This window comes from Pseudoliparis swirei, chromosome 13 (assembly GCF_029220125.1).
Source record: "Pseudoliparis swirei isolate HS2019 ecotype Mariana Trench chromosome 13, NWPU_hadal_v1, whole genome shotgun sequence".
NCBI lineage: Eukaryota > Metazoa > Chordata > Actinopteri > Perciformes > Liparidae > Pseudoliparis > Pseudoliparis swirei.
In genome coordinates this window covers 11329308-11355692 of record NC_079400.1, presented here as the reverse complement: position 1 = coordinate 11355692, position 26385 = coordinate 11329308, and the positions used below count along the sequence as shown (strand labels likewise).

Genomic DNA, 26385 nt, shown 5'->3' with positions numbered 1-26385 from the left:
GATGTGTGTGTGTGTGTGTGTGTGTGTTTATGAGGTGTGTTTTTTCAGTTATCTTGCAGTGTGCTGCACGTCTCTATGCACAAAGTTCATTGCTGAAAATCAAACGCACCAACGTGAGCCACAGGAGCAACTTCCACCAACATGCAACACACGTATGTAACAACACATGTATGTAACAACACACGTATGTAACAACACACGTATGGAACAACACACGTATGGAACAACACACGTATGCAACAACACATGTATGTAACAACACACGTATGTAACAACACACGTATGTAACAACACACATATGCAACAACACATGTATGTAACAACACATGTATGTAACAACACATGTATGTAACAACACACGTATGCAACAACACACGTATGTAACAACACACGTATGTTAACAACACATGTATGCAACAACACACGTATGCAACAACACACGTATGTAACACACGTATGTAACACATGTATGTAACAACATACGTATGTAACAACACACGTATGTAACAACACATGTATGTAACAACACACGTATGCAATAACACACATATGTAACAACACACATATGTAACAACACACGTATGTAACAACACACGTAGGTAACAACACACGTATGTAACAACACATGTATGCAACAACACACGTATGCAACAACACACGTATGCAACAACACGCGTATGTAACAACACGCGTATGTAACAACACAAGTATGTAACAACACGTGTGTAACAACACACGTATGTAACAACACACAAATGTAACAACACACGTATGCAACAACACATGTATGTAACAACACACATATGTAACAACACATGTATGTAACAACACACGTATGTAACAACACACGTATGTAACAACACGCGTATGCAACAACACACGTATGTAACAACACACGTATGTAACACATGTATGTAACAACACACATATGTAACAACACACGTATGTAACAACACATGTATGTAACAACACACATATGTAACAACACATGTATGCAACAACACACGTATGTAACAACACACGTATGTAACAACACACATATGTAACAACACACGTATGCAACAACACACGTATGTAACAACACATGTATGCAACAACACACATATGTAACAACACACGTATGTAACACATGTATGTAACACCATACGTATGTAACAACACACGTATGTAACAACACACGTATGTAACAACACACGTATGCAACAACATACGTATGTAACAACACACATATGTAACAACACACATATGTAACAACACACATATGTAACAACACACGTATGCAACAACACACGTATGCAACAAGACACATATGTAACAACACACGTATGCAACAACACACGTAGGTAACAACACACGTATGTAACAACACACGTATGCAACAACACACGTATGCAACAAGACACATATGTAACAACACACGTATGCAACAACACACGTAGGTAACAACACACATATGTAACAACACATGTATGCAACAACACACGTATGTAACAACACACGTATGTAACAACACGCGTATGTAACAACACACGTATGCAACAACACACGTATGCAACAACACACGTATGCAACAGCATGCGTATGTAACAACACACGTATGTAACAACACACGTATGTAACAACACACATATGCAACAACATACGTATGTAACAACACACATATGTAACAACACACATATGTAACAACACACATATGTAACAACACACGTATGCAACAACACACGTATGCAACAAGACACATATGTAACAACACACATATGCAACAACACACGTAGGTAACAACACATGTATGTAACAACACACGTATGTAACAACACACGTATGCAACAACACACGTATGCAACAAGACACATATGTAACAACACACGTATGCAACAACACACGTAGGTAACAACACACATATGTAACAACACATGTATGCAACAACACACGTATGTAACAACACACGTATGTAACAACACGCGTATGTAACAACACACGTATGCAACAACACACGTATGCAACAACACACGTATGCAACAGCATGTGTATGTAACAACACATGTATGTAACAACACACGTATGTAACAACACACGTATGTAACAACACACAAATGTAACAACACACGTATGCAACAGCACACGTATGTAACAACACACGTATGCAACAACACACGTATGTAACAACTAGGGCTGTCAATCGATTAAAAAAAATTACTAATTAATCGCATTTTGAAATTCATTAATCGCGATTAAAAGTTTTTCTTTTTCTTTTTAAAAACAAAACTTCACACAGAGCTGTGTTTTCAAAGAGGTTCCTACCTATAAAGTGCCAGCGAGGTATTTAATATTGTGGATGATAAATTGTTTCTTCAGTGAAACATCCAGATTAGTAAAAAAAAAAAAATATATTGAGACCCCATTGGTCCTGTCATCTTTAACATTAAACAACAGCAGAACCAGTGGCCTTGGTAACTGACTGACATTTAAATGTGTCACGTTAACCCTCTGGAGGCTGGGCTCATGTCTCCATTTTACAAAAAAAATTAAATTCACCTTTTAAAGGCGTTTTCATATGACACATACCCGTGTGTTATACATCAAACATTCCAGAACAATCTCAGCTCTCTATATAAGGCACATTGTCCTCGCGCCGTGTTCTCTGGTTCTCTAACTGACAGGTTGCTAATGAGCCTCACCTGTGAGGTGGGAGGTCCTTTGTGATTTACTGATTGGTTGTTTTTTTCGCAAAATGTTGACAGACAAACGGATTGACAAATCACGTTGAAGGTTTCGTGTGACGAGTTCTTTCCGCGCCGCGTCACCCGACACGTCGCCCCTCCGTTCCTCTGTGTATCAGAGGGGGAGACGGGAGGAAGGAGGAGCAGGAGGAAACCCGACTGATTCATCCACGAGTTTAAACTGATTTATGCTCCTTATTTTCGCGGAGAAATAATTGTTTTAAAAACGGAAACAGTGTAAAAACTTCAACGAATACCGGAAGTAAACAAAGTTGCGTTAATTGCGTTAAAATATTTTAGTGCGTTAACGCGGCCAAATTAATCGCATAGCGTTAACGCTGACAGCCCTAGTAACAACACACGTATGCAACAACACAGGTATGTAACAACACACGTATGCAACAACACACATATGTAACAACACACGTACGTAACAACACACGTATGCAACAACACACGCAATTCGTCCGGGTGCACGACTGAGAGTCTGATGGCGTTGAAGCGAGCGCGTGTCGTATGATGAGAAGTGATGGAGGAAAGTAAAGAAACAGACAGAGGGAACAGACAGATGGAGTGTTTTCATGCTGAATCAGATTGAGAACCTTTCATCAGCAACACGTTCTGCCATCATCCCACTCTGCTCATCTCACAAATGTTCAACTGATTCTTCTTTGCTGAATTCTCTCTCTCTCCCTCTTTCTCGCAACAATCGCACTCTGCGACGGGAGGGTGAGGAGAAGCTTCTTCTTCTTCTTCTTCTTGAGGAGTCAGACGTCTCGGCTGCTGCTACACGGACATATTGACCCTCCTGCATAACGGCAACTAAGTTGTTGTGTGCTTGTCATCACAATAAATTAAACTTAACGAACCAATTTCCTTTGTGAAGGTGCCCGCGGGGACTTTTCTCTCTCACCCGCTTTGTCGTACGACGCCTCAGATCAGACGCAACAAACAAGAGCTTTTTAAATTCATCGAAGGAGATGCGTCAACATCAACCTTTGTGCGTGTGATACTTTTATTTTTTACGAATTTCACGTGTCATTAGCGTCTTCGGAGGCCTGTAACTTCACCGTGTTGTCCTTCCCTTTCTCTCTTGAAGTTGCGCCCACCGACCTTTGTAAATTACATCCACCGTGGATGATGATGGTGATGATGATGTCGCTCAAAAATCAATGTGGAGTCATTACTTTGCCGTGTGTGTGTGCATTTATTTGGTGCATGGCAGACCGGAGCCGAGTCCACTCTCCCCTTTGCGAGTCCTTCCCTCTACTACGATGTCATTCTGTTTGAGAATAAAAAGCCCCGGGTTCACATCGAGCGTCCTTCGCAAAGCTTCTATATATTCTGCTCACACTTGAACTGGAGCTTTCTTCATCTTCATCTCCCCAGCATCCCCTCTCTCCCTCCCTCTCTCCCTCCCTCTCTCCCTCCCTCCCTCGCCCTGACTGGTAATCTATGGCCGATCTGCTGACCCACTTGTAGTGGGCGGATAATCTGAGTCATGGACGGGGGAACCCAGGTGGATGAGAACACCCAGGAGGAGAAGACTGCAGCAGTCCAGTCCGGATGCGGCAGCGACAGAGCGAGAGTGAGAGAGAGAGAGAGAGTGGAGATGGAGACAGACTACTCGATTCCTGAGAGTGGACAGTTTGTTTTATTCATTATGGATCATGGATGCTGTGTCCTCTCTCTACCATCAGGACAGCAGCATTAGTATTTCGCCATTCTCTCTCTCTCTCTCTCTTAATCACACACCTGAGGAGTAAGCGAGAGACAACATGTTCATTGTTCAGCTTTATATTCGAGGCTCGCCGTCCCTAGATGAACCTTTTAAGGTGAAGGAACTCTACATTTCCGCCCCTTGTTCCCCATTCACCTTGTCTCCTTATCTCCTTGTCTCCTCTCTCCCTTCCTCTCGGCGCTCATTTCCTCCCTCCATCCTCATGCCCCCTTCTTCTTCCCGCCGCTGTCCCCTAAACAGGGCTGGAGCCGGTCCAACGTGTTCATCAATAAGTCACGAGGAGAGGAAATCAGCGAGTGCTTCTCTCTCACCTCCGACAGCGTTGGTTGAATATTTAAAGCCAGGTGAGGTCGCTAAGGTGCTTTAAATATTTATCTATCGCAGGGGCAAAAATTCATAGTGATGCTTTTCTATAATTACCTTACACAGTCAAGGTGATGGGTTTGCCATCGAGCCTCGGATCCAAATTGGATCTGCCTCGAATGGGCATCACACACAAGTACACTTATCGGCTTCCTCTCACAAGTTTATGGATTTCCCTCTTCAGCTCGGCTCCCCTCGAGGAAAAACAAACAGATTCTTGAGGCCTTTTCGACAGACTGTTATGCAATGTTGCTACTTTTTCCTCCATCTTCAATGGGCGCCGGCTGTGGGTCGATCCACCGCTCTGGTCCAGATGGAAATATCTCAACGAGTATTGGATGTAATTACAGCGTCGTACTGCGAGGGGATTATAAAGGCTTAGGTGGGATATCTCATCTTGAGAACTATCATTTTGTTTGTCGCCAGCTTTCTACTCTAATTGTGACTTATTGTGAATCACCTACACACAGAAACATGAAGGAGCCATCTGGAACCGAAAATGGTTCTTCAGAGTGATGCCATAGAAGAACCGTTTCTGGTTCCACGAAGAACCTTTCAAACGAGGGTTATTTAAAGAACCATTTCCTTAAAGAGTTCTTCAAAGAACCTATGAAGGTGTATTAAAGAACCTTAAAAAAATAGTTCTCAAAGGTATTGTTTCTGGTTCCACAAAAACCTTTCAAACCAGGGTTCTTAATTCCTTAAATAGTTCTTCAAAGAACAGATGAAGGTGTCTCAAAGAAACCTTTCAAAAAATGGTTCTTGAAAACCCCATTTCTAGTTCCACAAAGAACCTTAAATAATGGTTCCTCAAGGTACCATTTCTGTTTCCACAAAGAACCTTTCAAACCAGGGTTCTTTAAAGAACCATTTCCTGAAGGAGTTCTTTAAAGAACCTATAAAGGTGTCAAAAATAACCTCCAAAAAATGATTCTTGAAGACACTGTTCTGGTTCCACAAAAACCCTTTAAAACTAGAGTTCTTTAAAGAACCATTTCCTGAAAGAGTTCTTCAAATAACATAAAAAGGTGTCCCAAAGAACTTTTAAAAAATAGTTCTTCAAGGCACTATTTCTGGTTCCACAAAGAACCTTTCAAACCAGGGTTCTTTAAAGAATCATTTCTTTAAAGAGTTCTTCAAAGAACCGATAAAGGTGCCTCAAGAGTCGTGATGGTTCTTCAATAGGTGATGGTTCTTCGTAGAACCACAAAGCCTTTTTGAAGAACCATTTTAAAAACATTATTTTTCTGTGTGCAGTCTCTGAAATATTTACATACAAGTTACAGGAAAATGTCACATTATTTCCAAAGTGACCTACATCTGTTGCCTCGGCTTCTCCTCTTCTCTGCATCTGCCTTTCTCCGTCAATCCATCGGCCTTCTTCCTGCCCCCCCTCCCTCCTCTCCCTCCTCTTCCTCCTCAGTTATCCTTTCTCTGTCTCTGCAGGAGGAATCCATCGACACAGAGAGAGAGAAAGTGTGAGGTCAGATCAATGCACCGTGGCTACGGTAGCCAGTCTGCCTCAGTGAGTGCTTGTACACTCTTCTATTTAGGCCCCCGCGGGCTCCACTGCCCCGATCGATGAATAAATACATAAATAAATGAAAACATTCTTTTGAATAGTCAATCCGGAGCTGGGTGTAAAATAGAAACACTCGGGTACAATCAGTTCCTTTGAATGCATCCAAAATAGTCTGGAACTGTTTTATCAGAGTGTCACATCCTCGTGACATGAATGGACCAATCAGGCTCTTTTAGACAACTTCAAAATTCTGACCACTTAAAATTTGAAAAGATGAATGTGACCGTACTGGAGATGAAGAGGATTTATATTCCCCCTATTTACAACCTGTGATGAGATGTGTTGTTGTTGTGTGTTTTTTTTTCAGTCAATCAAATACAATACAATATTATTCTATATAATATAAAAAACCGAAAGACTGAAAAGGTATAGGTAGAAGCACAAAATGCTTATATATTCCTATCCTAAATTAATATCAATTAAATCAGAAAATTAATATAAAATAAAGGAAAATAACGAATATATATATATATATACATCCACATCTTCCATATAAATACATTTCAAGCCATGTCAAGTCACAATTTACATTTTTTGTTCCTCTCTGTGGCTTCAAATTGGAGAACTTCCCTCCTAGAGCAACAACAACAACAACATGCTTAATGTGCATTCACAGTGACAGGGCTGATTCAACAACAAACTCGCCCGCAGACCGCTGGACTCCTTCTCACATGAAGGGTGGACAACGCTTCACAAGTCTGAGAGTCTCCGGCTCGTTGCTCCGTGGGGCGTTTGAGGTCATTAGTTTCTCAACCAGTCGTAAACCAGAGAGAAATTCACTTAGCAGCGGGGTGATGGTAGTGAATGAAAAGTCAGGGGGATCACCAACGTTAACAAGCTTTATCCTCTGAGGATCAAGAACGCCCCGCACTGAACCGCGTGGCGATCCGACGGTTAATAAGGCCTCTTGGTCAGAGTGGTGGGCGGGACCTCCGGCCTCTCGCTCGAGTGGCGGAAAAACAAACAGCAATAAAAACAGAAATAAGCTTTAATGTCGGCTGTGTGTCTTCTTGGGTGAGAGGGAAGTCAGCCTGCTGGGTCTGCTGCCCCCCCGACCCGACCCCGGGATAAGCGGTTGAAAATGGATGGATGGATGTATACAAGAGTAATTAATATAACTTAAATGACAAATGAATAGTTTGATTAAAAGAATAAATATATATATATATATAAATGTTTATTCTTTTAATCAATTTGTGGAAATGAACATATGAATACAACAAATGTCGATGACTTTTTCCAGTCCTGGAAATAACCATTTTTAAATTCCATGAATTCTCCAGGTTTTCCATGACCGTACGAACCCTGTTGTGTGTATCAACACAATTGAGAGTTGAACGCGTAGCAAAGTGACAACTAGCGTCAGACGTCATGCCGACCGTGGTCATTGGCTCAGAGCTCCGCCTCCAAATAAGAGATCGCAGGTCATGTATTCAAGACTCCGACCACCTCGAGAGGCGCAGCACACGACTTCACAACGAGCGTGAACATCATCAAGTCATCCCCGCGGTTCCTGTTTCACGAGCGCGCGTTCCCGGATGACCTCGTGCGACGGCAAGTCTTCGTTTTGTGGAACGAAAATGAGTCCGTCCCCCCCCCAAACACTCCCCCTCCTCCCACCGCTGTAAGGTGCACCTGCGCATCCCGCCCGCGCTCCACCTGTCTCGTTACCCCTCGTCTCTGCATCGTTTCCCTCCCGACGGGGCGGTGATGAGGAGGAGAGAGCTGCTGAAGAAGCAGCGTCGCTGTAATCATCCTCTCGTTAAGACCCAAGCGGTTCATCAGCGTCTTCCTCCGCGGGCTGAACAACTGTTGACGTCTCGAAAACGCTTCCGCTAGCAGCCGTTGCCTTGGTTACCGTTGTCTCCTCGTGGCTCGGTGGACTCTATGTACAGATTAAAATTATGTTTTTCTTTTTTGTCATCCGTGCAGAATCGGCAACCGATAAACTCAACATTAACATCCAGACGCACGCACGCCGAAGCCTTCGCACGCGCTCAGATGTAAGCCGAGTCGCGAATAGACTTAATTTCCCCGCGCCGTGTTTTCCGTCACGCTCCGATACGCACGAGAACCCGCTTTCATGAATTATTGTTACGGGGTAAAGAGTGAAGAGGAGAAGAAAAAATATGCTGATGGTGGCGGAAAAAAAGACGGTGAGGGGGAGGGGCTTGGTTTGAAAGCGAGATATCGACACACAACCTGAACTCAGCTCTGACAGATTGCATCACTAAACAGGAGCTGAGAGGAATGAGGAGGATTTCCTCCCACGGTGTCCATATACACGACATGCGTATATGAGAAGTATAACTTTAGCCACCGCTCAGCATATACGTGGCATAGCCCGTATGTCTTCGTCCCCGACACGTCCTCACACCTAAACGATTTAGAAACACTGATAAACGGACCAACCGCTCCAGTTGCAGCCGGGTTCAACATTTGAATTAAATTATGAAATAACATTTAGCAATTTAAAAAAAACATCTTACCACGTGTCAGTTTTTGAGAAGAGTCAAAATAAAACTTCTCCCTTCGAGCCGATGCTGCAATGCGTAAAGCGGGGCGTCGTTCGCCTGTCGCCACGTTTTATTTTGAAATTCCACTCAGATATATTTCATCTGTTGCCTATTCTTCATGCATATTCTATCCGGCGCTTCAACAATGACTCCGTTTTCTTTAATTTTTTTCCCACCAGCACATTATAATGTCATTTCTATACAACAAAGTAGAAGATGTAACACGATTCAGCCTCGCTGTGACTCGGTGGCACTCCACCTGCACTTTTAATTAGACGCTCATTTTATTGGCCTTCATTCGACTCAGTGGATTAGTGCCTGATTATCCGACATTAAAAGGTGATTCCCATCCTGTTCCTTCTGGCGCTGGATCGGTTGCTCCCCAAGCAGGCGGCCAATAGGGAAGCAGCGTTCACTATCTAAGGCTTCTAAAAGACGCACGGCTTAAAAAGAGAGCTGAGGAATTTAAATGAACGAGTGCTGAGGACACGGAGGAAGCAGCGGCAGGTAGTAAGTAGGTGACATGTATCTCCTCTCTGCTGCTCAAGGACACACACACACATGCACTCCCTCTCACACACACACACAGAAAGAGATGTGCCATGTTCCCACTGATGGACAACAGAAGCTGAGGCAGAAGGATGGCATTAAAAATCAGCAGGGGATGCAGTGTGATGAAAATGTCGGACCAAAACCAGCGGGCCACGTTCCGCAACGTGTTTAATCAAATTACAGCGTGTGCATCAGAGTGTGTGTGTGTGTGTGTGTGTGTGTGTGTGTGTGTCTACATATCGCACACCGGTTGCATATCTCAAGTCTGTTATTATGCATCTGTATGGATCGTGTTTGCCTGGATGTTTTGCATTGGGCCTCCGTGTGCGTGCATGCGATTTGTTATTGCACAAAAAACATGTTCAATCTGTCAAGTTATGACGGGGAGAAGTAATTACTGTGAACGAGTTCAAAAGAAAGAAACTTTGTTTGCGTTTGCACCCTCCCTCTTTAAATCTGACCTCACTCTCTTCAGATGTTTGACAGATTCTGAGCATGTAGGAATTTAGGAGGGCGCTTGTCACTTAGGTTTATTTAAAAGGCTTTTAAAGGACATTCGGAATGCAAAATAAGACTGATGTCACTTAAGAGTCTGGCTCTCAAAAGTCCACGGTTCAAATCCAGCCTTGTTTGATCTGCTCTGGGGGCGGCGAGCACAGAAAACCACGAGGTTCATAAGATCTGGTGACAATTACGCAAAAACATTTACTAGTATGTCCCTGCGCTCTCGAATCCCAACTTGTAGTTCAATAACTACTCAAATGTGTTACGTGTGTGTGTGTGTGTTTGTGTTTATGTGTGTGTGTGTGTGACTGCGTAACTCACCCAGCCACCACTATGAAGAAGTCCAAGCGGTTCCACGTGTCTCCGAGGTAACACTTCTTGCCAAAAATCCCCAGGGCCACCATCTTGATGACCATCTCAACGGCGAAGAACGCGAAGATGAAGTCATCGAATTTCTACGGAAGGAGAAAGATGCAGAAACTGAATGGTTAGCGTTACTTTAAGACACGCGATGCAGCTGAGCCCCACGGGAAGGTCATTTAGGTGTAAAAACCAACATTTTAATTTTCATATATTGATGTTGCTAAACGATAAAGGATCACGAGACGCAACCACCAATGCCAACTTTGTGGTGGCGTTAGAAGGGTAACCCAGGGGTTCATCAACAACATTCATAAATCATATGGGAACCATGCATGTCTGCAACAAATGTCCATATATTGAGTTGTGAGATATTTCATTCAAGGTTTGAGCTGCTGGAAGCACAAGAACTAGAGTCGCGGTATCAGAGTCGCCTGGCTTCATCCTCTGGGGACCATGCATCCCTCTACACATTGTAATAATAATACCTCCAGTAGTTATATGTGTATTGTAATAGTTCATGATGACCCAAGGTGCTGGACTGACCAACCACCCAACACTCATTTGTTTCGTTATATTACTGCAGTTATTTTTGTATTTAGTGGCCAACATGTCCCTATATTCATCACTTTAAACTCTTCAGATCTGAGTAGCATGCAGCAGGCTTTGGACTGACTCCAATGTAAACCTGCCAGATCAACTGAAGAGCGAGAAAGCCCGTTTGATCGGCTACAGGATGGACAGGTAGAACAAACACAGGACTTTCAGCCAGGAGACCTCTGTATGTCCCGTGTAATACCAAGTGAAAGTTGATTAATTTCTGTTCTCTTGCAAACAAACACCAGTTATTTAACAAACGTTGTTATCTTAGGGAAGAAACACTAAATACAAAATTATCTAAATATATAGTACTGTTGTTGCCTGAACCTAACCAAGTACCTTTGATAAGTAAGTTAACCGAACAACTACGTGTATTTTTAAAGGAGACTGTAGGCGTGTAACGAGGAAAAACAGACACGGCGTCCTTACATGAGTTTTTCTAATATTATCAGGCATATCCATGTATAAGTCAGGCTGTAAAATCATTAATATTTGATGTTTGGAAATAACCCACAGAGAACCTTTGACATTAACGTGAGACTTTATTATTTCATGAGGGGGGGCAAAGATAATAGCCTTAATTTGATTTGATTTTTGATTTGATATTCCTTTATATATGTCTCACAGTGGGGAAATTTCAAAAATGCAGCTTCAACAGGATTCTCTCTCTTGCTCAAGACACTTGCTTAAGGGTGTCTGTAGGCATGATGCGGCCACCTTGCTGCCTTATTGGGGACTCGAGTGACAAATGGACCCAGATCCAGAGAATATAAGTGTAATAACCGGGGAACGAGACTCTTGTTTGCAGAAATCAGTATGTCGCCCTCATCATTGTCTGTCAGGCGAAGCTTCATCTCTCCCCATCATCATCATACTGAACCGAAGAAGTAAACAAGGGCGAGAGTGAGGACGGGTGTTGGACAGAAAGCAAAAACAACACGATAACCTCAATTCTAGAAATGTAAAGAAGGAACAAAATAAATAGATAAAGGGATTTAGAAACTCAGAAGAGAGAATCGACGATGAGAAGGGAAAAGAATGCAGTTCAAAGTAAAAGATATTAAAAAATTAAATGAAAGGAAATTCTGGAAGCAGATCAAGGACACCCACTGATGGGTGAGTCATGCAAACAGGAACAGGGGAATGTATAAATATATCAAATCCTGTTCGCTTAGGCAGAGGCTAGCCTGCTCGCTGCTTGAGAGTTCACTGTGAATTAAATGTAGAGGTCCACACAGGACTGTGTGTGTGTGTGTGTGTGCGTGTGTGTGTGTGTGTGTGTGTGTGCGTGTGTGTGTATGTGTGTGTGTAGTCTGTCGGTAAATCCCAAGAGATTTATAAGCAGTATATGAGATCACGCTGCCGTTTCCAGGGCACGCAGTCTATCAGATGTTTGGGTTCAGTGTTTGACCTAAATGTTAATCTGACCTGTCACGATCCGGTGACATGGACGTTATTTATTGTGATGGTAAAACCATTACCGGTGTTCATACTGAGCTTCTCTCTTTATTCATTTTTGTACCCCCCCCCCCCCCCCCCCCTGAAGGGACACATCATCTAAAATACAAAACATATGAGACGGTCTGTTTCAATACCATTAAATTACAAGCGCAACGGAAGCACTGCACCATTGGTGACGGATTTATTTAAAAGTGTAGGAGCACTTTCCACGATAATGTTCGGTTGTAATAGTTTGTTTTGATTCTGTGGTCTTGTGCTTTAAATTCATAAATCTAGAAAGATATTATAAGAGGAAATATTAAGGAGAATATTATTATTATGTATGTATTATGAAGCATAGGGGGTACTGTTTACTCTATGCAAATGATTAATGTAAATGGCAAGAGGTAATGTATGTTGCATGAGAGTGAATGTTAGTTTAGCATTTCAGAAATGTCCAAGCCGGTTGGAACCCGTGAGATTACTTGAATCCGGAAGGTAATCTACTAGGCTTTGATTGTGAAAATACTAGCGCACCGGAAGTGACGCCGCGTCGCAGCGACGTGACGTTTAGCCTCTCTATGTTGTTGTAGTAATAATATATATATATATTAGGGCTGTCAATCGATTAAAAAAATTTAACTAATTAATCGCACATTTTGAAATTCATTAATCGCGATTAAAAGGTTTTTTTTCTTCTTTTTAAAGACAAAACTTCACACAGAGCTGTGTTTTTAAAGAGGCTCCTACCTATAAAGTGCCAGCGAGGTATTTAATATCGTGGATGATAAATTGTTTCTTCAGTGAAACATCCAGATTAGTAAAAAAAAAAGTATATTGAGACCCCATTGGTCCTGTCATCTTTAACATTAAACAACAGCAGAACCAGTGGCCTTGGTAACTGACTGACATTCACATATGTCACGTTAACCCTCTGGAGGCTGGGCTCATGTCTCCATTTTACAAAAAAATTTAAATTCACCTTTTAAAGGCGTTTTAATGTGACACATACCCATGTCTTATACATCAAACATTCCAGAACAATCTCAGCTCTATACAATGAGACACATTGTCCTCGCGCCGTGTTCTCTGTCTTCTCTGACTGTGTGGTGGGGAGGTCCTTGTGATTTACTGAGTGTTCATTGGTTGTTTTTTTCGCAAAATGTTGACAGACAAAGGGATTGACCAATCACATTGAAGGTTTCGTGTGACGAGTTCTTTCCGCGCCGCGTCACCCGACACGTCGCCCCTCCGTTCCTCTGTGTATCAGAGGGGGAGACGGGAGGAAGGAGGAGCAGGAGGAAACCCGACTGAATCATCCACGAGTTTAAACTGATTTCTGCTCCTTATTTTCGCGGAGAAATAATTGTTTTAAAAACGGAAACAGTGTCAAACCGTACTGCTCAGAGGAGTGTAAAAACTTCAACGAACACCGGAAGTAAACAAAGTTGTGTTAATTGCGTTACAATATTTTAGTGCGTTAACGCAGCCAAATTAATCGCATAGATTAACGCGTTAACGCTGACAGCCCTAATATATATACATACAGTATATATTATCGTGCAAAACTATGAGGTTGAATACAGAAGCACTCCTACACTTTCAAATTATATATATATAAAATATATACATACTAGTGTATGTATATATTTTATACTACCGTTAAAAAGTTTGGGGTCACCCTGGCAATTTTGTGTTTTCCATGAAAACTCACACTTTTATTTATCAAATGAATTACAAAATGAATAGAAAATATAGTCAAGACACTGACAAGGTTAGAAATAATGATTATTATTTGAAATATTAATGTTGATTTTCAAACTTGTGGCTCAAAGGAAGGCCAGTTTTATAGCTTCTTTCACCGGCATAACTGTTTTCAGCTGCACTCACAAAAAAAGGGTTTTCAAGGCTTTTCTACCCCTACGTTAGTCTTCAAAGTAAATAACCCGATGTACCATGAGAACACTGGTGATGGGCCTCTATACACCTATGTAGATACTTCATTAAACACCAGAGAATAGTCATTTACCACATTAACTATGTAGAGAGTGTATTTATGATTAATTTAATGTTATCTTCATTGAAAAAAAAAAGTGCTTTGAAAAATAAGAACATTTCTAAGTGACCCCAAACTTTTGAACGATAGTGTACAGGACTGTCTCAGAAAATTAGAATATTGTGATGAAGTTCTTTATTTTCTGTAATGCAATTCAAAAAACAAAAATGTCATGCATTCTGGATTCATTACAAATCAACTGAAATATTGCAGCTTTTATTCTTTAATATTGCTGATTATGCTTACAGCTTAAAAACTCAAATATCCTATCTCTAAATATTAGAATATCATGAAAAAGTATACTAGTAGGGTATTAAACAAATCACTTGAATTGTCTAATTAACTCGAAACACCTGCAAGGGTTTCCTGAGCCTTGACAAACACTCAGCTGTTATAAATCTTTTTTTTACTTGGTCTGAGGAAATATTAAAATTTTATGAGATAGGATTTTAGAGTTTTCTTAAGCTGTAAGCCATAATCAGCAATATTAAAAGAATAAAAGGCTTGCAATATGTCAGTTGATTTGTAATGAATCCAGAATGCATGACATTTTTGTTTTTTTAATTGCATTACAGAAAATAAAGAACTTTATCACAATATTCTAATTTTCTGAGACAGTCCTGTATATATATACAACTGTGGAGGTTTGAATCAGACACTGGGTGTGAACTTTACCACGCAACCATACCCCTTTTAGTTGTATTAACGGGTAGAGAGTTATGTTTTCATCTGGAGCGACAGGTCCATAAAAATGTAATTAACATCTAAATCTTTAAACTCAAATTAAATTTTGGGTGACTTGAAAGTGTTGGCAGAGACACACAAAACATAATGCGAACAAATGACAGCAGAGAGGGCTGAATGTGCATTAATAACGTCAAAGCAAAGGAAAGTGGTGAATCAGATAAGAACTCAAACCATACATCATAAATCACAAACGTTTTCATTCAATTTTTTGCCAAATCTAAGCGAGCTCATTGCCGGCGCGGCTTTGCACGCCGTCTCTCAGGGATCATTTGTCAATGAAACGGCGTTGGCAGTCACGTAAAGTCTTTGTGTTTTGACTGTGTGTAGGTGGGAGACGGCACTGCCCAGCCTTTCTATATTTATTCCAAACAAACCACTGCTGCCGCCGCCAGAAATGGGAACGCCTTCACTTCCCGTGCACCGGAGCTTTGCCAGACGCCGACTGTTTAAACGGCCAACGTAAAATGCTGTATCGTCAACTGTGGGGTCTCATCACTGTGAAAGTGTTTCTTCACCCCGTCTGAGCCCAATGCACAATGCACTTCTTCAATGTGTCTTGTCCATATATTGAAGCAATAATGATAACAAATAAAAAGGATGTCATGTGCTGTAAACAATGCAACTAGTGGAGGCGGCAAGGTGCTCAGTGTTGCCAGATTGGAAATGGTGAAGTATCGTACCAAAGGCTCAAAATGGTCGTATTTGGAGGATAATTATCGTGTATCTGGCAACACTGAGATCGGTCGACCAATGACGTTTCTCTATACAGTCAGAGCTCGCGCAAGAAGGTGGAACGTAAGGGAGATACCATTTCCAAAACTTGTAAGGGGTAAAAACTCGTTTGTGAAAGACCCAGAGAAACACAAATATCCGACGAAGCAAAATCCCGGACGTTTTTGGAATCCCTGCCGGACGCATTTTTTAGGTCTCAAAAAGAGGACATGTCCGGGGAAAAGAGGACGTCTGGTCACCCTATTTTAGGGGACTGCAAAGACTTTGGGGGAAGGTCGGGATCCGGGTATTATACTTTTTTTTTTGTGGGTTTAATTGGTTGTTGTGTGTGTTCATTTTTGGGGCTTGCAGATGTATTGAATTTAATTTAATATAATAAAATGTGGGTTTCTGCATATCGACTGTGTGTTTTTCTTTCGTGACCATTTTACGTTCCTAGGCTAAGCAGGGACTTAACAGCAATTAGCAGATCTGCCCATTCCCTTCTGTTAGCGTATTGTACCTTAGCCACCGATACACTGAAGTCATTGAAGGATTTTGGACGTCTAGTGAGTGAACCGCTCTTTGTGTTTTTACATCTACAGTAGCGTTGTGTTTATTTATTAATGGTGTTGTTTTTATGATATAGTTGATATCGTATTGTGGATGAATTTTCATCTCTCCATTGCACATTATTAACTCTGCTTCTTCCCCGGAGTCCTTGTGACTTCACGTCTCATCGGGTCCATTGGACCTGTCTGGGTCTGATGTCATGGCCCTGCTGATGCCCCGCCCACTACTTCTCCATCTGCCTGATGGATCATGGAGGTCTGGATCGTGGTCCATGACTACTACCAACTATTCTTACACTCTGTCATACTCATGTTTATGTAACTCTGTAATACTTCCTTCTGGTCACATGACGTCTATTATTCTGTCCATCCTGGAGAGGGGTCCTCCTCTGTTGCTCTCCTGAAGGGTTCTTCACTTTTTTCCTCGTTAAAGTTTTTTTTTCTATTTCTTGGGAGTTGTTCCTGATCCGATGTGAAGTCAAAGGTCAGGGATTTCGTATGTGTACAGATTGTAAAGTTCTCTGAGGCAAATTTGTCATTTGTGAAATCGGGCTTATACAAAATAAACTGAATTTAATTGAATGGTTCCTTCTGATGTGAATGTTATTTGAATGGCTCGTGCTCTTGAGTGTTTTGGTGCCGCAGTTTGTGTTTTGTTAAATGTGACTGGTTCTTGTGAATGTGTTCTTGTCATTGTATTAATTATGTTGATGTGGACTACGTGCCTTGTCCGTTAATGACGCAGCATCCCGTCATGCGCGTATTTATGTACCTGCACTCTGCAGTTGGTGTATTTGTAGATGTTGCGCTTCATTTAACATTTTATTTCACTTGTCAAATGTTGCAGTTTTACATGAAACAAATAATAACCTGTAGCTGTGGCGTCATGAAGAGTTTCTCAGGTTGTCCGGCTGCAGGCCCAGGTAGAACATGCATGCCACTGACAGTCATGAGAGTCAAAGTTGATTTTAAAAAAATAGTAGGCTTTTTTTATCTGCATGTATACTCATTTGTTCATCACACTTCATGGTGCCTGCATGGTTACGGCCCTCTCAGTCGCCTCAAGTAACGTCTGTGTCCAAGCGTTTACTAGTTCTCAGTTTGTTTGTTTTTTACTACTTTTTTATTTCCAAATACTTCGTGTAAAAAGTATGATCTGCATTTAAAATATCACAAAGTAACACGTAAAAAAATAATTTAAAAAGCTACTTTATAAAAAATATGGATGCCCCAAAATGCTTTGGATGTGAAAATCACATTAACGTGACGGCCAAAGCACAGTCCCAGGACACCTGTGCTGTTCTACTGACAACACACTGCCGCGGGTGAGAACCAGAAGCTGCTGCTGCATCACTTTGTGTTCTTCTTTTTCATAACTGGCACGTTTTGATGACAATGCCGGAGAGAAGCAGGAGGTTTACATTATGTTGTTTGCCTTCTGTCGCTCTTATCTTCTCTCCCACTTGCTCTCTCTCTCCCTGCTGTAACAGCTGGTAGAGATTCTCGCTGTCCAGTATGTGAGCTACTGGCAGCCCTCCTCCTCCTCCTCCTCCTCCTCCTCCTTCCATCTCTCTCATATTCTCTCTCTTATCTCCCCGCTCTCTCTCCTCCGTTACTGTAATCACGTCTCTCGCAGTATCTCCCCAATACATCTGTGTGTGCTGGCGCTCATGGGTCTACGCTATGTGTCATTTTTCCTGTGCTTGTTTATAATTAAATTGTCCTTCTTTCTTCCTCTCTCTCGTCCTTCTTCCTCTGGCGTGTCTTTCTGTCTTCCTTTCTCTCGTCCTTTTTCCTCCCTTCCTCTTGTACTTCTCCAGTGTGTCCTTTTTCCTCCAGTGTGTCCTTCTTCTTTCCACTCTCTCGTCCTTTTTCCTCCAGTGTGTCCTTCTTTCTTCCTCTCTCTCGTCACTTTTCCTCCAGTGTGTCCTTCTTCTTTCCACTCTCTCGTCCTTTTTCCTCCAGTGTGTCCTTCTTTCTTCCACTCTCTCGTCCTTTTTCCTCCAGTGTGTCCTTCTTTCTTCCTCTCTCTCGTCCTTCTTCCTCCGTTGTGTCCTTCTTCCTCCGTTGTGTCCTTCTTCCTCCAGTGTGTCCTTCTTCCTCCAGTGTGTCCTTTTTCCTCCAGTGTGTCCTTCTTTCTTCCTCTCTCTCGTCCTTCTTCCTCTGGTGTGTCCTTCTTTCTTCCATTCTCTCGTCCTTCTTCCTCCTGTGTGTCTACGCTACGTGTCATATTTCCTGTGGTTTATAATTAAATTGAAATGTGTGTGTGTGTGTGTGTGTGTGCCTGTGTGTGTGTGTGTGTATTGACGTGTCTCTCCCTCTCACACAATGACGCCGTATGGAGGGACGTGAAGCATTCAGGCCGTTTCTTTCTCCACGTGTCGCCGGGCTTCGCGTGAACCTCTCGACCTAAACACTGACGCCGCACGCCTGCTTAACAGCCCCCCCCCACGTGTGTGTGTGTGTGTGTGTGTGTGAACGCCCGTGTTGCCTTGCACATTGCCTGAGAACAAGTGTAAACACACGTGTTCACCAGGCACACGTGGAAATCAGCGAGCGTTCTGGAGTGCTATTAATGTGTCCGGTGAGTGCCAACAGGACACGCCCTCTCATCACCTCTCCAACGGAGCCTTTATGTTCCGAGTGCTCGTCATCGCGAATGCCAAGTGCTCTTGAAACGCTCCCTACGGGGTGTCAAAGCGTGGTGCAGCGTTGAGTGTGACTCTGACGAAGCCCTTCAAGGAACAATCCGGGATATGAAGATCAAAAACATTCCTGCACATGATTCAAATCTCGCCATGTGTTTCTGCACATGAGCAAAGGGCCGCGGTGAAGTCATCGGCAGCCAGTCAATGGCTTCTTGAGGCCACAGGAAGTGACCTGCAGCCGGCCGTGACCTCCGATAGGCCGGCAGCCAGGTACAAAATATTGGCGTTGTAAGTTTCTGGACCGGACTTTCACCCAGGAGACCGTTGTTTGTGTTTCCCCCATGAAGCCAAAAGCCAACGGAACAGTTGTGATCTAATGTTGTTATGCTGGCACATAAAATCACCTTAGTTTGTCAAAAAAGTTTAATATTAAGACTTTTCTGCAGAGAGAGTCCTGATTTTTATTTTAGTTTTTTTAGAGGACTGGAAAAATGTGTCATTTAAATGATAAATCAATAGATGCATGAACATTAAATGCCAAACATTCCAGTTCTTAGTCCTGAATTTAAAGGATTTCACGTATTTCTTTTCCTATTCTACAGGAAACTGTATATCTTTAACCCTCCTGTTATGTTGCGGGTCAAATTGACCCGTTTCAAAGTTTGAAAATCTAGGAAAAATACTTCTAAGTACTCTTTCTGTATAAAACTTATTTAGTGTAATCAAAAAAAAAAATAAAATTGCAACCCCTGCAGGTTTATATAGAGATGATGTTCCCGATGATGGCTAAAAGTCATCAGAAGAGTCACGTTTAGACTATTTCTTTCTTTGTAAATGTAGGAGAGTCTTTCCTACTCCTCCTCCTACACACACACACACACACACATCCACACGTACACACAAACACACACAAACACACAAGCACACACACCCGTTCACAACCCCATATAAAGTTGTACACATTTCAAACTTCAAACAAAGAATCAGGTGGTTGTTATGGATCTCTATCTGTGCCCATCACCCTACACACTAAGCAGACTTTACAGACTAAACAATGTTTATCATCTTCTAACTTCCCCTAACTTTTTATTGGACATGGGACACTAATGTGAGGTTCATGTCTCAACTAATACATATGTAGGCCTATAGTACTTCTAATATACTGTCTGTCTGACTGGGAGAGACACACCTGTCTCATCCCAATCTCAGACCCACACACATCTTCTCTAACGACCCCAGCTGTGTACAGATACTTTTTATTTTTCCTGAAAACTCAGGAGGGCCAAAGATACAAAATGGTTGCTGAAGTACAACATTATACTCTGCAGATACCGACTGCAACAAGAGGATGACTGTGTGCTGGCCTTTGGTCATCTTTATCATATCATTTTATGCATCTGAACACTAAAATAAACATAACTAAAGTTTACTTTCAATACAAATCCTTTATGACTCATTTGGCTTGATTTTTAGTGGGCGGGTCATTATGACCCTAACTCATCTCTTATCTATCTACATCACCCATGAAAAAAAAAATACAAAATAAAATACATGCTAATGCAATTTAGATTCTTTCCAATGTTCCTAAAAATAGTTTGAACACATATATTTTTCATTAAAACGAGTGAGTGCTCCTGATTGAACTCTGATCTATGGAGGGGTAAATAACTCAATTCCACTAAAAACAGATTTAATTGTTAGTAATGTTGTTGGTGATGATGTACAAACTATAGTTTTTAGAATTTTTTGGTTTCTGGCCACTTTTGGATGATTCAGTCAAATTGACCGGAACGGGATCTGTATGTAAGAAACGAACATAACAGGAGGGTTAAAACCATAATATCAACTTAGGTAAGGATATTGTTATGGCTTTTATCTCTTATCTTACCCTATGTGCACTCAAATATATTGATTAATGTAGGAAATAATCGTAATTGATAATTGATGTTGTGATCTTTGTCTCAATAATTGGCATGATAAGATGGCTTTAGTGGTTTTCAGGCACGTGCACAGACATTTTGGGGGACAGGTGCTCAAACCCAAAAAAAGGGGCATCCATCGCCAAAAATGTTTCTGACAGAGTTGAAACATAAGCAACATTACACAAATTATTCGGCCCTCGACCTGCGTTTCCTCTTGACAGGATTGGACAGCTAGCTTACATTTTCCTTATGAATAAATATAAATTATTACATGGCAATGACAGTACAAGCATTCTCATTGGCTCATGGGTAGTCATGTAAAAAAAAAAAAAGCCCCGTCAGATATCAAAACACATTTAGAGGGAAGAGGAAGTCCCTGGATGGACTGAGGATGGAATTTTTTTTTTGGAGGGAATTGATGACAAAGTAATTTTTATTCTTAAATACTGATGAATGAAGAAAAAATGTGTGAAAAAAGGGGCGATTTTCTCATCCAGGGCAAAAGGGGAGGAGCTTGAGCACCACTAGGGGTCTATCTGTGCACGTGCCAGGTGGTTTTATTAGGTTACTAATGATTAAAATACTCTACATGGAAGAAATCCTATGCACCTTTGCAGGCGGTCACTGGCTGACCATGTGGTGGTCTCACGAAGCCCGACTCAGAACTGATGTGTCCGTCACTGCAAATGAAAAGTTTTATTCTTATGTAAATATTCTTCTCCGTGGAAACAGGTGCCGTCGATGGTGTGGGAACGTTTCCCCCCGCGGTCTCTCCCGAAAACAAATCTCATCCACTCTGTATGCTAATTCTGCCTGTCACAAGTCTGAATGCTATTATCCCAGGGGTCAGACGCTTTCATCACGGCCACACACGCACACCCACACACACACACACACAGGTGCGCTGTTTAGCAGGTGGACAGCCGCATGTTGGCGGAGGCGGTGTGTGCCTCATGTGGCGAGGACGACGACAGGGCGGGCTCACTTTAATCCACCTCTCAGGTGGAGGGAGATTATGTTCATGGCGCTCGGGGTGAACGCACGAGTCTCGAGATCTGGAGTCTCTTCCCCCTCCGGGCGCGCACACACACACACACACACACACACACACACACACACACACACACAGAAACTCATTGATTCATAGTTCGATGGCACCTGCCTGCCAACTCCTCTCCTTTTTCCTTCCTTTCTCTCGTCCTTCTTCCTCCAGTGTGTCCTTATTTCTCCCTCTCTCTCGTCCTTCGTCCTGCCTTTCTCTCGTCCTTCTTTTTCCGGTGTGTCCTTCTTCCTCTGGTGTGTCCATCTTCCTCCCTTTCTCTCGTCCTTCCTTCAGTGTGTCCTTCTTTCTCCCTTCCTCTCGTACTTCTTCCTCCTTTTCTCTCGTCCTTCTTCCTCCAGTGTGTTCTTCTTCCTCCCTTTCTCTCATCCTTCTTTTTCCGGTGTGTCCTCCTTCCTCCGGTGTGTCCTTCTTACTCCCTTTCTCTCGTCCTTCTTCTTCCAGTATTTCCTTCTTTCTCCCTTCCTCTCGTCTTTTTCCTCCCTTTCTCTCATCCTTCTTCCTCCAGTGTGTCCTTCTTTCTCCCTTCCTCTCGTCCTTCTTACTCCCTTTCTCTCGTCCTTCTTTTCCGGTGTGTCCTTCTTCCTCCAGTGTGTCCTTCTTTCCCCCTTCCTCTCGTCCTTCTTCCTCCCTTTCTCTCGTCCTTCTTCCTCCGGTGTGTCCTTTTTTCTCCCCTTCTCTCGTCCTTCTTCCTCCCTTTGTCTCGTTCTTCCTCCGGTGTGTCCTTCCTCCTCCTCCTCCATTGTACTGGCAGTGAGTTGCTCTTCCTCTTCACACTTGAGGGTCTTTGTTGTGCCGTATCTCGAGGCCTCGGGAGGTCAAGCGTGCGCCGCGTTGCTTTCGGAGCAAAATAAATGTGCTGTCGTTGAAATCCATGGAAAGAAAAGACTTGAAAGCTCTCTGAAGCCACTCCGTCAGGCTGAATCCCCACGCATCGCTGATGTGTTCACGCTCCGATGTTCTGGGTCTGCGGTCCGTCTGCGTTTGTTTACCATCTGGGATGACGAGGTGCTCGAGGGAGGCTGCTCCGCGGATAAGCCCAACGGTGGCACTACTTCTTGCTAGATGTACACATCGAGGTGTTACTGGAGCCTGAACGTTGCAGTTTAGCAGATTACAGATAAAAAGCCCGTCTGCATTCATGTCGGATGAGAAGCGACAAGAAACATAAAGACATAGTTTTGCCGGTTCACAGCTTTTCCATCGCAGCGTTTTTACAGTTTATATTTGGGGGCGGGTGGCATTCATGTCTGTACTTACAACAATTGGATTGCGATCCATTTAATAGCCGTCAAGAGGATGCACTCAATCACACCAAATGTAAATCTGCTGGTGGCGCTACCAGAGGTGTCTCATCTGGGGACCATGAATGTGGGTAGAGAACTCTGGATTGATGAGATGTGGACGAGCCTCAGTTTAAGCTACAGTAAAATACATAATTAAACTAGAACGGCCACTTGGTGGAGCGCATACATTCGCATATCACAAGATTGGGCATTGAATTATGAACATGTTGGCATTAGTTGCATGCCAATTGGATACAAATGGTAAAAAGAAGATTTTGACTGTTTCATGACCTTGACCTTTGACCCGATCGATCACAAAATCTAATCAAATGGTCCCCGGATAATAACCAATCATCCCACCAAATTTCATGCGATTCGGTTTAATACTTTATGAGTTATGCGAGTAACACGCATACAAATAAATAAATAAATACACGGCGATCAAAACATAACCTTCCGCATTTTCAATGTGAAGGTAATAACAATGTCATTATCGATTATTCCATTTAATATCATCCAACCATGCAATGAAGCTGAAAACAAGCCCAGGGTCATCGAAACAAAGCGTAAACACGTCGTGGTGCTAGCTACCCCGCGGCTACAACATGTGACCATCAGGGTCGGGAGATGAAAACTAATAGTAGTAATTAAGTATTTATTTTTTCCCTTAACACTTAACAATCGATATATGCAAATAGCTGCAGCTTGCTTCCTTTTTTTTTGCACTAGTACATTACTTTTTGTGTAATTTTAGTGGCGAGTCAGCATTGTTTTGGCTCCTACAACCTGGAAGTGAAACCAACATTAAAGGCGTCGGACCCTTTGATGCAGTGGAACCATAAGCTGCATTTGTTCATTTATTCGTTCACATGCGCTGTTGAAAATCGTGTATTGAGGTGAATATTGTATTGAGATTATCGAGGTGGTTTTCAAAGTCAAACCAAGTGCTCGATATTAAAAATAGGGGGGGGGGAAGTGGGGGTGGAACGGAGACCCGTGGAGACGGTGCAGAGTTTATCTTCCTTTACGATCTTCGAGTGCGACGGTGAGATTGAAACGGAGGAATATTCATGAGGAAGCAGTTCAGCTGGAGGCTGTGCGCTCCACAGAGGAGACCCTCCTCATCTCGTACCCCCGGGCGCTGCGGTGGAAGCAGTCGATGGGCTGCCCGGCAACAGCAGCCGCAAACTTGTATCGATGCTCAACGGCTTTGATTTTCTCTCTGCCCCTCTTTAGTCTTCTCCTGTACACTCCTCCTGCATTTCTTTCTGCCTTTCCCTCTCAAAATGCAACGTATTTGATTTCCATGAAAGAAGATGACTCGTATGGATTCCCATTCATTATTCGTAGAGATTCTGAAAGTACGATTACTTCCCGAAAAAAAAAGGAGCAGAGGATCACCCCATGTCTTACCGAACAGATTCTCTCTCATATGAGTGAGCTTCGTCCTCGAGATTGAGCCCAATTCTTATAAAACGATAAGATATATCTCATTTTGGAAGAAAATTGCTCAATTGCACCGAGCCGGCGGACAGGAAATTGAGCGAACTTTGTTTTGATCGAATCTATTTGGAACCACTTTGCAAAACACATTATCCATTCACTGAAGAAGACACACGGTGCCAGATAACACAGAGAGATCTGTTCTGCCTCGGCCCGCTTCATCCCCTCATCTAACTCGATGGGAAAAAAAGGTTCTCCATCCTCTGTCTTTTACACCAGCGGCGGCAACTGACAACACTTCTTCCATTAGAGTGTGCTGGGTTAAAGGAGGTCCACGAATTAATGGAAACGCCTCCACACAGTGTTGCTGTTTACTTTCCGTCCGAGATAATGCAGATGGAGGGAGCTGCGAAGGTCAAATATAATGGGAAATTTTGTTTCAGTAGCTCTCCCCACTCTCCCCCCCCCCTCTCTGTGACTCTATCAAATGCACTGTTTCAGATAATTGTCCCCATAACTCTCGTCAGACTCCCCGTACGGACTGCAGTCACCCAGCGGCGATGTTTTCCAGCCGTTGCCCTGCGTCTGCCGTCGCAATCCATCAACAACGGGTGCGGATGTTGTTTTCTTTATTGTGCCTTTGTGCTTTCATTTGTACATTTGCCTTGCTGAATACAAAGCGAGGAACACAGATGACTATGGGGGATATGTGCGTCTCTCCTGTTGTTCCGCCAGCTCAACAATCACAGATTCCAATGAGGCGTTCATGGCCCGACAGACTAATCTGAACCAACAACTTCCAAGGGGCAACTCCACTCCAGCTATGCCATCAAAGTCAACAAGCCAGGCACAAGGTGCGCTGCCCCAGTGAGTGAAGGCATGAGTGTGATGTAGTCTGAGGACGTCAAGTTTGAAAGATATTGTTGGCATTTTCCAAAATAGGAGCCCCCATTATTTTTGGAGCTTGGCCCGAGACAGAAGGTCAGATGTGGGATGTGGCTGCTGCTGGAAAAGAAGCGGTCCTTCCGGCAAGTTGTACCACCACCATTCTACCCACAACATGCAAGTATAAGCACAGGCAGCTTGAGGTAGTGGCCTTACTGCCACTCCATTACGTACATATTCTCACTGCTTTTGGAAAATGAAGATTATTTTCATAAGAAAAGACATTACATCCGTGACACGTAGAGCCAGAAACTGTCTTACCTGCAGGATCTTGCACCTCTCGGAGTCGCAGATGATGTCCTCGCACGGATGAAACATGCCCAGCGTCACGCAGTTCAGCAGGATCACCAACATGGACGCCCGCTCGAACCACGTGGAGGACAACGGTTAAGGAACACACAGCGAGGACAAGAGGACGGCAGCCCGGGAGCTCGCGGTAACAACACACGACGTTTATCTCGGCGCTCTCCGGTGACCTCATTGTTACATTCAAAAAGGATAAACACCTAAAAGGATCAAAAGTGATGCAGGGTTACCTTTTCCACTCCGATTAACTCACAGGAAAGGGAATGTGAGCCACAGAGTGAATCTGTAAAAAGTGGGGGAAGCCCACCTGT

General features: G+C 42.8%; 1 protein-coding gene across 1 annotated transcript in view; it reads right to left on the bottom strand.

Moving 5' to 3' along the window:
• cacna1g (calcium channel, voltage-dependent, T type, alpha 1G subunit) overlaps positions 1-26136 on the bottom strand; it is a 146942-nt gene extending 120806 nt beyond the window's left edge. The window contains exons 1-2 of the mRNA XM_056429253.1: positions 26030-26136; positions 10300-10433 (exon numbers count right to left, since the gene is read on the bottom strand). Of these exons, the coding sequence (XP_056285228.1) occupies positions 10300-10433; positions 26030-26122 (227 nt within the window). The 5' untranslated portion in view covers positions 26123-26136. The remainder of the gene's footprint in view (positions 1-10299; positions 10434-26029) is intronic.
• Positions 26137-26385: the final 249 nt, after the last annotated feature.